The 16,152-nt window shown below is 41.4% G+C and overlaps 1 protein-coding gene across 1 annotated transcript in view; it reads left to right on the forward strand.

Annotated features, from left to right (window-relative positions):
- Positions 1 to 14,244, forward strand: part of LOC122559564 (uroplakin-3a-like) — a 15,574-nt gene extending 1,330 nt beyond the window's left edge. Inside the window, exons 3-7 of the mRNA XM_043709234.1 lie at positions 1,011 to 1,269; positions 6,881 to 6,963; positions 8,833 to 8,965; positions 11,247 to 11,450; positions 13,963 to 14,244. Of these exons, the coding sequence (XP_043565169.1) occupies positions 1,011 to 1,269; positions 6,881 to 6,963; positions 8,833 to 8,965; positions 11,247 to 11,427 (656 nt within the window). The 3' untranslated portion in view covers positions 11,428 to 11,450; positions 13,963 to 14,244. The remainder of the gene's footprint in view (positions 1 to 1,010; positions 1,270 to 6,880; positions 6,964 to 8,832; positions 8,966 to 11,246; positions 11,451 to 13,962) is intronic.
- Positions 14,245 to 16,152: the final 1,908 nt, after the last annotated feature.

The following is a 16,152-nucleotide window of genomic DNA, read 5'->3' on the forward strand; positions in this document are numbered from 1 at the left end:
AATTCCCTTCGGATTCACAAAAATAGGTACTAATGCAGGTCTTTCATGAAAATGAAGTGGTGTAAAATGAATGTTTGAAAAGCAGGGGATACCTGTATTGTGCCAGCTCTGTAAAACATTACTAACCAACCCATTGGTGAGTTTTCATGATCAATCTGTCTTGTGGATGAACAACAAAATGCTTTGAGGTTTTATCCATTTTAAGTAGGAAAATAGGCATTTGAGCTGTAGTTTTTGTTTTGAGGGTAGAGATGTCCAACTACACATTTTTTGAAATAGTGATTGGTTGCCAAAGTACACCTAACGCAGTAAGAGTGCTTCATTAAAGTAGCATTTGGTAAGCCATGTGATGCTATTCTGTGTTAGATAATGGTTAGAACACTTTTATTGGAAAACGTAGGTTGTTCGAGGACAAAGGTTGCTTTTACTGAGGTACTAATCCTGATCTTTAGGTTCACGCTATTGGTACACCTTGACATTTTTATGGAAGGGTGCTGGAATAGTAGCAACATCTCTAGACCAATAACCTTAATGCTCTGAGAACATGGGTTCAAATCCCACCATGACTCATGGAATTTTAATTCTAGATTTCTTTTATTCATTGAATTTAAACCTAGTCTCATTTAATGGTTGTTATTGAAACTGTTTTTGATTGTCATAAACCCATCTCGCTTACAAATTTCCCATTTTAAGGGAATGAAATCTGCCACCTTTACCTTGTTCAAGGGCAATTAGAGATGGGTAACAAATTCTAGTCTTACCAATAGTACTGCCATGCAATACAAGAGTAAGGCACTTTTTTGTAACATCTGCAGTAATTTTCTTAGCACAAGTTAAGAACAGGAACAAGTAATTTCAATTGCCTGTGATTAGTCTCCTTCTCTCACCTACAGGATGGTGATAATCTATATTCTGTTTCAAACTTTGCTACCTTTTTATCAGTTAGGGTTGTCAGGAAAACTAAATACACCAAACAGCTGAGCTGATGTTAATAATAATTCTGTTTGTAGCACTCCCAAATGAAATTGGCAGTGTGAACAGAAGTTATCAACAAACAGAAGGAGGAGCCACTGGGCCTTATCGTGTTGCCAGCTTTGCCACCCCTACCTGTACCTCTTTACCTTTCATGGCGAGCACTGATCCTGCAAGAATCCAAGCTGAGATCAATAAATATCTCTTCAGAGTTGGAAATGATGTCCAGTGTTTGAACCAAGTCAACAACCCTCCAGAGAATTGTAATGCACCACTCAAAGCCAATGCAACGTACAGGTAAAAGATTTAAATCCTTCCTTGTAGGAACTGTGGGATGAATTATACACCAGTTCCAGCAGACAGAAATGTTCCTGATTGTTTAATTGTCGTGAAGTTGTTTATACAAAAAGCAAAATACAGTATCTTGTGGGGAAATGGGAAGAAAATGAGGTTGGAGACTCCAAGTGACTGAACCAAAGGCTGATTTTGGTTCAAACTGGGAATTTGCCTCAGAAGGAGAACTGTGTCTAAATAATACAAGCAAAATTCAGCACTTACCTGCTTGCCACAACAGATGTTATTAATAGGTTAGAGGAGTACTGACGGTTAGTTAAGTACTGACGGTTGTGCCTGCCCATCTCATCAGCCAGTGTACTTCAGCAGATCACTCAGGTCCCTTTGCACATCTACATTTTCCAATACATCACCATTAAATAATAGTCTGCTTTTTCACTTTTCATATCGCATATTAGATTAGATTAGATTACTTTACAGTGTGGAAACAGGCCCTTCAGCCCAACAAGTCCACACCGCCCCGCCGAAGCGCAACCCACCCATACCCCTACATTTACCCCTTACCTAACACTACAGGCAATTTAGCATAGCCAATTCACCTGACCTGCACATCTTTTGGACTGTGGGAGGAAACCGGAGCACCCGGAGGAAACCCACGCAGACATGGGGAGAACGTGCAAACTCCACACAGTCAGTCGCCTGAGGCGGGAATTGAACCCGGGTCTCTGGTGCTGTGAGGCAGCAGTGCTAACCACTGTGCCACCGTGCCGCCCACAACTTCGCATTTAATTACGTTTATGCCATATGTTCACCCATTCACTCAACTTGTCTAAATCACCTTGAAGCCTTGCAATTCTCAATCCCACTCAGTTTTGTGTCCTAAACTAACTTGGAAATGTTGCACTTGATTCCCTCATCATTTGTATACATCATGAATAGCTGGAGCCCAAGCGCTGATACTTAAGGTATCACTAATCACTGCCCGCCACTTGAAAAAAGATTCCCAAGCTTAATCTCTGTTAATATATTACCCCTATCCCATGTGATTCATTTTGTCCACTAACTTCTTATTGGGATCTTTATCAAAAGCCTTATGGAAGTGTAAATACACAACATCAACTGGTTCCCTCTGATCTATTCTACTAATTAGATCCTCAGAAACCCCAGGAAATTTGTGAAGCATGATTTCTAAATGTTCTATTTTTTATAATAGACGCCAGCACTTTTTTCACAACTAATGTTAGGCCAACTGGTTTGTAATTGTTTTTCACTTCCTTGTTAAATTGCAATGTGACATTTCCCTTCAATTTGCAGGAATCACACCCTGGTCTATAAACTTTGGAAGATGACCACTAATGCACCCAGTATTCCCAGGGCCACTTCAGTATTCTGGAATGTAGAATATTAGGCCCTGGTGAATTGTGAGCCTCTTAACCCCATTAGTTTCCCTAACACCATATTCTTTCTAATACTGATTTTCTTCAGTGCAGGTTCATTGCTCCTTGAAAGTGGAGTCACAGGTAGATAGGATACGGAAGAAGGCATTTGGTATGCTTTCCTTTATCGGTCAGAGTATTGAGAACAGGAGTTGGGAGGTCATGTTGTGGCTGTACAGGACATTGGTTAGGCCACTGTTGGAATATCGCATGCAATTCTGGTCTCCTTTCTAACGGAAAGACGTTGTAAAACTTGAAAGGGTTCAGAAAAGATTTACAAGCATGTTGCCAGGGTTGGAGGATTTGAGCTATAGGGAGAGGCTGAACGTCGGAGGTTGAGGCATGACCTTATAGAGGTTTACAAAATTATGAGGGGCATGGATAGGGTAAATAGACAAAGTCTTCTCCCTGGGGTCGGGGAATCTAGAACTAGAGCGCATAGGTTTAGGGTGAGAGGGGAAAGATAAAAAAAGAGACCAAAGGGGCAACTTTTTCATGCAGAGGGTGGTACGTGTATGGAATGAGCTGCCAGAGGAAGTGGTGGAGGCTGGTACAATTGCAACATTTAAAAGACATTTGGATGGGAATATGAATAGGAAGAGTTTGGAGGGATATGGGCCGGGTGCTGGTAGATGGGACTAGATTGGGTTGGGATATCTGGTTGGCACGGACAGGTTGGACCGAATGGTCTGTTTCCATGCTGTACATCTCTATGACTCTCTAACTCTCACCCTTAGATCCTCAAATCTTCTGCCATTTCTTTGATCCCTTATTATAATTTTCACAGCTTCTGATTGTAAGGAACTAGATTTGTGTTTACTAATCTTCTATTCAAGGAAGCGTTTATGTGTTTTTATGCTTCCTGCAACTTTACTTTCTCTCTATTTCTCCCCCCCCCTCCTCCTTGATCAAATGATTTGTTCTCTTTTGTTGAATTCTAAAATGCTCCCAATCCTCTGGCTAGCAGCTCATTTTTTTGGCAATTTTATACATCCCTCTTTGGATCTAATGCTATCCCTAATTTCTTTTGTAAGCCATGTTATTTTTGCACTAAACACAAATGAGTAATTGTTGTAATTCATGCACCCATTCTTTTCATATTAGCCATTTCCTATTTATCATCAAACTGCTTAATAAGACTCCCTAATTCATCCTTGCCAATTTGTGCCTCATACTCTCGTGGTTCCCTTTATTTTGATTCAGGACTCTAGTTTCAAATTTGACTACTTCATTCTCAGTCTTAATGAAGAATTCTATCATATTGTAGTTGCTCTGACCCAAGGGAGAACATTGTTAATTTATCAATTTTCATTGCACAGTATCTAATCTGGAAGAGCCTGTTCTCTGGTTAGTTCCTCAATGTATTGGTTCCAAAAATAAATCCTCCTTCACAATATCATTGCTAGTTTGGTTTGTCCAATCTTTACATTAATTAAGTTCACCCATGATTACAGGTATACTCGGACTGCATGCTTCTCTGATTTCTTGTTTAATGCCTTCCCTTATATCTCCACTACTGTTTGAGGGTCTATAGACAACTCACAACAATATTTTCTACCCCTCAGCATCTTCTATGTCCATCTATAAGATTCTACATCATTGGAAGGATTGGCTAACTAATAGAAGACAGAGTTGGGGGCATTTCTAGGATGGCAACATGTAGCTTAGTGGAGTGCTACAGGAATCAGTAGTGTGGCCACAATTATTTGCAATGTTTATGGATGACTTGAATGATGGAAGTGAACGTACTATTGCCAGATTTGTGGATAATATGAGTAGGTGGGAAGGCAAATGGTGAGAATGATAGAATCTATAAAAATCTGTAGAATCTATGTATTGAATGAGTGGGCAAAACCTTGGCAGATGAAATATAACATGGGAAAGTGTGAGATTATGCATTTTGCTGGGAAGAATAGAAGAGCTGAATATTTTGTAAATGGTAAATACGACAGAAAACTGTAGCCCTTGTGCCCAATCACAAAAATCTAGCATCCAAGCTTACCAGGTGAGAGGGAAGGCAAATAGAAAGTTGGCCTGTATTTCAAATCATAGAATCATACAGTCATACAGCATGGAAACAGACCCTTTGATCCATGCTGACCATGTTCCCAAACTAAACTAATCGCATGTGCCTGCGTTTGACCATATCCCTCCAAACCTTTCCTATATATGTACTGATCCAAACGTCTTTTTTATACAGTCATAGAGTATTACAGCATGGAAACAGAACCTTTGGTCCAACCCGTCCGTGCCTACCAGATATCCTAACTTAATCTAGTTGTGTTGTAACTGTACCTGCATCCACCACTTCCTCTATCAGTTCTTTATACATGCGAGTGTTAAAATAGGAAAGTCTTGCTAAAATCAAACAAGATACCTATTCGATCACAGGTGGAATATTGTAAACGGTTTCAGTCACCTTACCTAAGGAGAGATATACTGACATTGAAGGCAATCCAGAGAAAGTTCACTAGGTTCTGATCAGGAGAGGCTGAGGAAGTTGATTTTGTACTCATTGGAGTTCAAAAGAATGTGAAGTGATCATATTGAATCATATATGATTCAGAGAAGCTTGACTGGGCAGGGGTAGAGAGTTGTTTTCCCTAATAGGAGAGTCTAGGATCAGTGGGCACAATTTCAGTGGAAGGCCAGGCACGACAGATGGCTGTTGAGTCTGGATCATTAAATATATGCAAGGCTGAGACAGACAGATTTGTAATCATTGTGGGGATCGAGGGTTAAAGGGAAAAGGCAGGAAAGTGGAGTTAATGAATATCAGATTAGCCATGATCTTGTTGAATGGCAGAGCTGACTCGATGGGTAGGCCAATCTTCTTCTGCTCTTACCTCTGTGTCCATGTCATATGGTCTTCAAATCAGAAAGCACAGGAGAAACACACTCGGTCTGACATCATATTTCTCAGGGGAAAGAGAGTAGTGCGTAATGGAACTGAAGAAATATCAGTCAACTAGACATTCATTTAGTTTGTCTTTCTATAGATACTAGGAGAAAGTGAGGACTGCAGATTAGAGCTGAAAATGTGTTGCTGGAAAAGCGCAGCAGGTCAGGCAGCATCCAAGGAGCAGGAGAATCGACGTTTCGGGCCTTCCTGAAGAAGGGCTCATGCCCGAAATGTCGTTTCTACAGATACTGCCAGACTTGCCGAGTTCCTCCAGAACTTTGTTTTCATTTCTTTGTAATAAAGATAGTTTTGCAGATATCAAATTAAAATCCATTTGACCCGATTCAGTAATAACTTGAATGGATAAGGCAAGCTTCAAATTATTCCATAGTGAAAAATTACTGTTGCTTTTGATCCAGGGTACAGGTGTTTTGGACTAGAATGAATATAGCTTAGCTAAAAGTCCATTACCTAACATCTTATGGCACCCTGAAAGATGTATTACTGATGCATTCTACTTTCACCAGTGAATCCCCACAACAAAAGTGGGATAGGATAGAAATAACTCGACACCAAGTCACCCATTCTTTACACTGGCAGAGTCCTTGACACTGATCCAGCCTCCTCAGAACCAGCTTTTAGAGTGTACAGAACCTCTGACACTCCTGTTTATTATTTTTTTTAACTTTTTGTTTCTTTTCTTCCACCAGGAAGAAAAGAAACACCCAAGTGGCCAGTGACAAGCAGTGCCCTTCACGTCAAAGGGCAATGCTGTGTAATCCATCAGTGAAGGGGAGGGCAGGGATTAAATCAAAATAGAGTTGGAGGGGGAAATAATATACTCCACTCCCTGTGGCGCCCACCTCTCCCTGAACAACTCAAGGATGTTGGTGGACACCGTGTGCTCCTTCTCCAGAGACACCCGGGCTCTAACATAACCGTGGAAGAAGGGCAGGACGCTCCTGTTTATATCTGTCAGCTCCTTGGTTGGGGCTGTTAATCTGATCCAATCAGGGAATCCATATTCTATGAGGTCCATCTGCCTGACGTTGTTGCAATAGGAATATGAGGAATTTCCAGTCAATTATTTGGATTGATAAATTTAACAATCACTTGAAGAAAAAAAATTAACTTTGTTGTGAGAGTATATAGGTATAGTAGCATCACCTGTAGATCAGAGACATTTGGGCATTGATTCTTGGTTTGCCATTGATTTAATTTTACTGGCAAGTCAATGTGTACATCTACTTTTAACCTTTTTTTTCAAATCTCACAGATTCAAGTATGTTTTGCGAAATAAATCTACAAATGTAATTGAAAATGAAACACTCTGGTCAGACCCCATCTCCCTTCTCCGAGGTTAGTGTTCATCATTGGGTATTTGTTCAGCTTGGTGAGTAGTAGCATGGCCTGACTGAACCTGTTTAATAGTACTGATCAGTAGTACAAATTTTGAAATGGACTGCACTGTGTAGCATGTTCTAAACGCACTGGAAAGATTTGCTGATTCTTTGACATGGTGTGGCCAGGCTTGTTATGCATTGCTTAAGTGAAATAAATTAATAAAAGATGCTTCTAAAAGAAAGCTGGGTCAATTCTAAAAGTGTGCAGATAATTGGATGTAAATAAAAGACTGGAGATTTAAGGCAATAATTTTGCAGTGTCAGATTTTTCTTGGCTTCCAGAAGAACACTGAATATTTTGTGAATTTCTAAATTTCTAAATATCTTGTCAAGTGAAATATTCACCGGGGCAGCACTGGGCTAGAAATTAGATTACTTAGTGTGGAAACAGGCCCTTCGGCCCAACAAATCCACATCGATCCTCCGAAGAGCAACCCACCCCAGACCCATTCCTCTACATTTACCCCTTCACCTAACACTACGGGCAAAATAGCATGGCCAATTCACCTGACCTGCACATTTTTGGACTGTGGGAGGAAACTGGAGCATCCGGAGGAAACCCACACAGACACGGGGAGAATATGCAAACTCCACACAGTCAGTCGCCTGAGGAGGGAATTGAACCCGGGTCTCTGACGCTGTGAGGCAGCAGTGCTAACCACTGTGCCACCGTGCCACCCATAAAGTTTTAAAGTTATCTCATACATATAATGTGCTGCTAACAAATGTGCCTGATAATTTCTGAAATATTTCAAGGAAGCTTTTGGCTGTACTTGACACTGAAATGTTGACACTGCATTGTGACACAACTCCTGTGCAGGTTTTGAATTATCTGCTGTAAACCTTATTCGACTATTTGTTGCTAAAGAGTTGAGTTTGGGATGACTGAACTTTGGAAAAGAGGAAATGGATATCAATGGCACCACCCTCTGTGCGAAAAAATTGCGTCTTAGGTCCCTTTTATATCTTGCCCCTCTCACCCTAAACTTATGCCCTCCAGATCTGGACTCCCCCACCCTAAGGAAAAGACCTTATCTATTTATCCTATCCATGCCCCTCATGATTTTATAAACCTCTATAACCTCAGCCTCTGCACCAGGGAAAACATCCCCAGCCTATTCAGCCGCTCCGTATAGCTCAAATCCTTCAACCCTGGCAACATCCTTGTAAATCGTGTATGGAATGAGCTGCCTGAGGATGCACCATTTAAAAAGCACCTGGATGAGTATATGAATAGGAAGGATTTGGAGAGATATGGGGCCAAATGCTGGCAAATGTGTCTAGATTAGTTTAGGATATCTGGTCAGCGTGGATGAGTTGGACTGAAGGGTCTGTTTCCATGCTGTACATCTCTAAGACTCTATATTGATTACAGTAGAGAAAGCTGGTGCTGTGAAATCTCATTGGAGCTATACGGGGAAATAATGCAATTATAATTATAGGAAGAATTACTTGAAATAACTTAATGTTTTGAAGTTGTTTTTGGTATAAAAGAAATTTAAATGTAGATTATATTTGCAATTTAATTAAATGCTTCAAGCAAAATAAAGTTTGGGATTATTTCTAATATTTGTATGCAGCATGTATAAAGATGAATTGTAACCTAAACTTTATTGTTCTTGTTTTGATGGTGTTCTACCCAAACTCCATTCTATTTGTCTTTTACCACTTTCCCAAAACAAAGCCAACATTACCATTGCCCGGGATTTGGTTCATTTCTTAAGTAGCTGCACCATTTTGTTTCTTAAGACTAATTCCTGAATGTATCCAGGGGACAAGTGTTCGTGCACATGATCAGTTTGTAACACTTTTTCTCTGTTTCTAGTTTTTGAGCCTACCCGTCTTAATGCTTCACCAGGTGGGAGGACAGGAGGAATGGTGGTCATCACAACGATTCTTTCCATCCTCCTCTTTCTACTTCTCTGTGCCTTTGCCACTATTCTGATCTACAAGTTCTGGTGAGTATTGCCAAAGCAGTATGAAAGAAGAGTGACAGTCATAAATTTTTGTTGAAAAGAGTGGCACTGGAAAAGCACAGCGAGTCAGGCAGTATCCGAAGAGCAGGAGAATCCATGTTTCAGGCATAAGCCCTTCTTCAGGAATGTTGGGGGTGGGGAGGATGCTGAGAGATGAATAGGAGGGTGGGGTAGGGGTAGGGGGAAGGTAGCTGGGAAGGTGATAGGTAGATGCAGGTGGGGTGATTGTGATATGTCAGAGCAGAGGGTGGAGCAGATAGGCAGGAAGGGAGATGGATATGTAGGACAGTTCAAGAGGGTGGTGCCGAGTTGGAGGGTTGGATCTGGGATGAGGTAGGGGGAGGGGAGTTGAGGAAACTGGTGAAATCAATGTTCCAAGTCAGAAGATGAGGTGTTCTTCCTTCAGGCATCAGGTGGCTAGAATTTGGCAGTTGAAGTGGCCAGGATTTGCATGTCCTTGGCAGAGTGGGAGGGGGAGTTGAAGTGATCGGTCATGTGGGGGTGCAAGTTTTGCACTTCTTGTGGTTGCAGGGGAAGGTGCCGGGAGTGGAGGTTGGGTTGGTGGGGGTTGTGGATCTGACGAGGGAGTCGCGGAGGGAGTGGTCTCTCCTGAATGCTGATAGGAGTGGAGAGGGAAATATATCCCTGGTGGTGGGGTCTGTCTGGAAGTGGCAGAAATTACGAAGAATGATACGATGTATCTGGAGGTTGGTGGGATGGAAGGTGGGGATCGGGGTGGAGGGGGTTCTGTCCTGTTGCAGTTGTAGGGGTGGGGTTCAAGGGTAGAGGTGCAGGAAGTGGAGGAGATGCACTAGAGGGCATGTCCTAAAGTGGAACCGCTCCTCCTGGGAGCAGATATAGCAGAGATGGAGGAATTGGGAGTAAGGGATAGCATTTTTACAGGAGGCAGGGTGGGAGGCGATATAGTCCAGGTAGCTGTGGGAGTCGGTGGGTTTGTAGTAGATGTCTGTGTTGAGTCGGTCACCGGAACTGGAGATGGAGAGGTCAGGAAGGGGAGGGAGGTGTCCGAGATGGTCCAGGTGAACTTGAGGTCAAGATGGAAGGTGTTTGTGAAGTTGAAGAACTGTTCAACCTCCTCATGGGAGCACGAGGCAGCACCGATACAGACATCAATGTAGTGGAGGAAAAGGTGGGTAATGGAGCCGGTGTAGCTGCGGAAGATGAACTGTTCCACATATCTGACGAAGAGGCAGGCATAGCTGGGGCCCATGCTGGTGCCAATGGCACAACAGGTGTAAAACCTGCACCCACACCTTCCCTCCCTACTTACCTCCATCCAAGGCCCCAAAGGATCCTTCCACATCTGGCAGAGATTTTCCTGCATATCCAAGCATCTCGATGTGGTCTCCTCTACACTGGGGAGAAAAGACGCCAACTCACAGATCATTTCAAAGCACATCTCCAGTACACATACACCAAATAATCCCACTGCCCGTGGCTGACCACTTCAACTCCCCCTTCCACTCCACCAAGGACATGCAAGTCCTGGGGCTCTTCCGTCGCCAAATCCTAGCCTGGAGGAAGAATGCCTCATCTTCTGCCTTGGGACTCTCCAACCACATGGCATCAATGTCGATTTCACTAGTTTCCACATCTCCCCTCCATCTTCCTTCTGTGTTTAGAAACTGCTGGATGTTCCAGCTAAGCTCAACCTGGTCTTCAAGATCTCATCCCCTTCAGGGATCACTGGACAGTGATCAGAAAGATACACCTGCTCTTCTGTGCACATTTTTCATCCTGGCTTGAGTTTAGTTGGCAAGGATTGCTGTTTCCTCCTCCACAGTGCATTGATCAGCCACATGGACAACCTGGTAGCTTCACAGTCACTATTGCTCGTGCGCTTTAGGAAATGGTAGTGAAATATAAATCTTGGAAATGCCATGGTAGGATTTTACTTCACTTCTGCTGAATTTCATCCCGTTTTTAGATTATCACAATCACTGTACCACTGTATCCACAGAGCAGTTGAAACCTTTTTTACTTACCTTTTTAGCCATGTTGAAACAGTTTATTTCTGGCTATAATGAGTCAGTCACTGATGCAGCTACAGTCAGGTGGAAATGTTTTGATTGACAGCGAGGTTATACTTAACCTTGCCAGGATGTTTATGTAATGTTTTGGGGTGTGTGTGTTGTGTGTATACACACATATGTACCGATCTATCTTATCTCTAGTGACTCACTGAAACAATGGATTTACTGAAATTGTACTTTTCAATCCATGTTTAATCTCTCTCCTACAGGGGGACAAAAGAATTAGCTAGACTGGAGCAGCAGCCTGTTCCAAGAAGCTACACCACTCATGTGAGAAACCAGGATTATTCTGAAAGTATCTATTCAAAAGCAAGCAAACCTCATCCTCCGCAGCCAACTGACCAACAGCGTTACCAGTCTACTATTGCACCTGCTCAAGCTTCAGAGTAACATGTTGTAAAGCTCCAAGTGATGTAAATGTGTACGCCTTGATTTGCTATTATGTGTTCTTGCGTTGCTGCGTGTTGAGAATCTCATGTCTGATCAAGTATTATAGAGGTTTGGGGATCAAAACCTGTCAGCACTTTGCAGCATTTGGATCCCCATGAACTGCAGTCATAAGTCATTCACTAAGATTCCATTTTAGTGAAATAATGAAGCATCCAATTGTTGTGACAACCTCATGAACTTAGCAGTTCCATTTTATTTTGAAGGTGATTCAAGAGCTTCAGTTCTTGAAGTCTGAGTTTGAAAACCGTTGTGCTTGCTTTGGATTGCTTGAGAAGATCAGCTATTCTCATGGTCTCTTCCCTCCTTACTGGGTACAGTGGGGCTCTGGTGCCTCTGGCCTAGCTCATTTAGCCATTATGCGTGAAAGATGTTACACACCAAAGCATGGAATTTATCCCTTCCAGAGTTGTTTACTTTTTACTGAGGGTTTTACGAAAACAAATGAAAAATCCCTTCCTAATTTGGATACTGGGCTTATTTATACTGACACAGGCAAATCAATGCAGATTGGTCATCAGGAATTTACATGAATGAGATGGTGGTTTATCTCTGTCTGGTTTAAAAGAAAGGTCAGGATAGAGGCTCTGGTGATGCCCTGGTAGTGGCCCTACCTCTGGGCCAAAATATCCAAGTTCAAGTCACACTTGTTCCATAGGTCATAACTTAATATGTCCAAGCGAGTTGATTTAAAAAAAAATGAGAGCCTCTTTTGTGATGATTACGTCTGTATCACTGGCCTGGAATGTCAGGTCCATGTTGCACCAGCCCTGCATGTGTGTCATATAACAAATGTCTAAATGGGTCTTTTTTTTAACAACTGTTCTAATGCTTGATCCAGTCAGGAACTTGGAACCAATCTGGTTAGGTTGGTAATGAGCAAGTCGGAAACACAGGTGCTACTTGGTATCCATTGGTTCTTTGGAACCAGTCAGACAGCTGCTGACAAACCTTCTGCTCTTGCCTTAATCCACCAAAGTCACTGAGCTGTTATCTTGTTTGTGGGAAAGTTTGTAACTATGTTTAGTCGTTGGCATTGAATAGTTATTCCAATTTTTAAATGTGAACCAGCTGAGCTTTGAACACTTAAGCCAGAGAAGGTAGCACTGTGGCTCAGCGGTTAACACCGCTGCCTCGCAGTGCCAGGGACCCGGGCTCGATTCCAGCCTGGGGCGACTGTGTAGGGTTTGCACATTCTGCCTGGGTCTGCGTGGGTTTCCTCCGGGTGCTCCAATTTCCTCCCACAATCCAAAGATGTGCAGGTCAGCTGACTTGGCCATGCTAAATTGCCCGTTGTGTTCAGGGATGTGTAGGCTAGGTACATTAGTCAGGGGAATGTAGAGTAATAGGGAAATAGGTCTGAGTGGAATACTCTTTGGAGGGTTGGTGTGGACTTGTTGGACCAAATGGCCTGTTTCCACACTCTAGGGATTCTGTGATGATGAGAAGGCAATCTACTGCCATAGAATTAATGTTCAGAGTTTTTGATTTGTTACATTTACTAATAGGTTCAAGTTTATTATAGCTGCGGAATATATATCCTGATATCAATTCATGTTATGACTTTCATTCTATGAAGATAAACTACATGATGATAATGTCCAATTTCTTCAGTTATTACACAGAGTAAGGACACTGCCTCGGAGCCCTTATTTCATGATGTTATCTCACCAGGCATTGGACAGAGGATGAATCATTGGGAATGGGGGAGTAATAGAAGCTCCAAGAAGGACAATTCCGAGGTTGAAGCAAGGAAAAAGTATAGCATTTCCGACCCCCAAGATGACTGGTCTGTACAGAATTGTAGATGGATGGGTGCTATAGGTGTAGATATAACCACTTCTCAAGCAAAAATCATGTCTTGACAGATACATTCTTCCATTATTTCAACACTAACTGAAAATTATTTTCTACATTAATCTATCCTAGTTTAAAAACATGTTTTCCAAGGGATAAGGATTTGGAAATGGAGTAATTTTGAAGTTATTCTTGAACTCTAAATGTTATGACACACACATCCAGGGCTAGTAGAACTTGGCCCTGGACATCCCAGCTCAGACGTACAGACACAGTCACCATGAGAGGCTCTCAATTTTTTAAAAAATCAACTTGCTTGTACACATTAAACTTATTGTGATGGAAGCCTCCACCCACATATAAAGCAGATGCAGAGAAAGGTTTCATCCAGTTTTGGGAAGTCCTGAACAATATAAAACCCAGCTTCCTGTGGTACCTCACCAAAATAAGACAGTATTTTTGATTATTGTCAGGTGGGAGCAGGTCTTGTTTCATATTGTCCTAATACTGGAGTGTTGTCTCAAACCAGTGTCTATTGTACATATATTTGTTTGACCAGATGTACATTTTTGCTGTGAGTATAGTATGAAAGTATTGGGAAGAAAAGTAATGAGGGTTGCTTTTTGTTTGAAGGATTGGGACAAGACCACATTGAAGTAATATATTTCTTTCCCGTTCAAGGCTGGTGATTTAAAAATGAAGATGAAAACGGAGGTTAATGATGGACGAAGTAATGATCAGCTACAGTCTGGATGCCCTTCTGTTAATGCATAATACCGGATACCTTCTAACATAATGCATAATTATTGGAGCCCAAATTTGCTTTTCCAAACACTATTGTTTAACAGATGGTGACTACAGGGATTGTTAAATTTCTAACTGTGACTTGGCTTAATTTTTGTATGTTATTTTTCATGTATTCGTTGAAATATAAAACAAAATATCTTTTCCTGTTTATTTGAATCATCTTTGCAATGGCTGGTTTTCTTGAATAGCAGTATATAGTCAGAGCAAGATACTAGAACGGCTGGAAATCTGATAAAAGGACATTAACCAGAATTGCTACCTCGGTTTCTGTCTCCCAATGTTATCAGACTTACTGGATATTTTCAGTTTTTCTGATGTCAGCATGTTGTGGCAACTGCTCACCCCCTCCCTGAAAGACATGAGTTTCTTACTGGGATAATCTTCCACAGTTTCTATTTGCCTGTCAGTATATTGGTTAAATAATTCATTTAGTAATTTTGGATGTTTTTTTGGTCAGTTTGCCAATGGGAGCATCATGACAGCCTAATCTGTTCTAGTTAAACAGTTGGTTGTTGTGTAGATTGCCCTGTGCCAAGATGCCAATAACAATTAAATAGGAAGCCTGGCTTTTTCCCACTACACCAAGCTTCTTTCAACAGCATCTTCCAAATCTGTAGGCTGCTTCTGAAGCTTCACACACCATGTTGACTTAGAACTATGTTGCTGTTATTTCACTTTGAGGCAAAATACTAGCTGTCCAATGGAAAACCACAAAAAGCTCCTAACCATGTACGCACACAACATGGACTGCGGAAATTCAAGAAAATGGCTCACTACCACTTTCTTGAGGGTATTGGGCATTGCCAGTAATCCTCACGTGTCATGATAGCCTGCATACTATTTGTTTTATTCATTATAAGGGAACTGAAACCATTTCCCTCTGATTCTGCATATGTTGCACTTCCTCAGATGGCTTTTAAGAATACGACAGTACGTGTATTTATAAGCCTATTTTCGACTTTCTCCCAGGAACTGATACTCCACTTTTTTTTAAAAAAAAGGACTGTCATGTTCTCTTAGAGGGATTTCTTGGGGGCAGGGAGGAGTTAAAATAGAAAGCAATTGATGTGCTATCAAATAAGGATTTGGTGACTGGACCATTTGAAGATTGTCAGATTACCTTCTAACCTGTGATTCAAAGATCAGGTGGTAACACAATCATGAGTAAGAGTAATTATTGTAAAGTTTGAAACAGAAGATGTGGGGAAATTATTGGGAGGGAATGGGAAGTGTGTTTCACTCCTTGTTTCTTAGATGCCGACAATATTATTGAATAGCTCTGTAGTCTAAACAGTCGATTTCCTAATCTTTAGACATTGACATGTTTTAAACTAGCATGGTTCCTTTTAACTTTAAGTCAAGTACATTTTGAATCCCAATTAGATCGTGTTGTTCTCAAAAAGGGTTATCACAGATACTGTGGGTGGAGAAGGAAACATTTTCTATTTGTGGTCGATTGGAATTGAATTAATGACATTTTGGTAATTTATTTGCATTTAAGAAGCATAAACACAACGTTTTGTCCTTTCCCTTTTCTACCCCCTCTTTCTGACTCTCCATTTAATTTAAAACCTGGGCATTGCTAACAGGTTTCCAATTCTGAATTCAAAACTACCACAAAACATTAACTGTTTGTCATTGCCACAGATGCTGCCTGGCATGCTGACTACTTGTCGTTTTTTTTTATGGGCACACTTGGCTCATCTGTGTACAGTGAACTGCTCCCTCTGCTGGCTATACTCTAAAAGGATCAAGTTTTGTAATTTCGCACAAAAGACAACTGTCCATGTTAGTTAAGCAAATAAAACTAAAAATAAAACAAAAATGCAAGAGTAAATTTGTCAGGCACTGAGGTAGAAGACTGCATTGTACAAATGACAGGTTTTACGATTACTGTCTACTCTATGAAATAAAGGAAGGTTTACTGGAGTTTTTTATATATATAGAAAGGATGAGGGTACTGTGCCTTTTTAGGAAGGAAATTGTCACTCCTGATAAAGTGTCCACTGGCATGCTGGAAGGTATGCAGGCATCATCATTAGGTACAGATAGCTGTTGAAGAGA

The sequence above is a fragment of the Chiloscyllium plagiosum genome, chromosome 19 (assembly GCF_004010195.1).
Source record: "Chiloscyllium plagiosum isolate BGI_BamShark_2017 chromosome 19, ASM401019v2, whole genome shotgun sequence".
Classification (NCBI taxonomy): Eukaryota; Metazoa; Chordata; class Chondrichthyes; order Orectolobiformes; family Hemiscylliidae; genus Chiloscyllium; species Chiloscyllium plagiosum.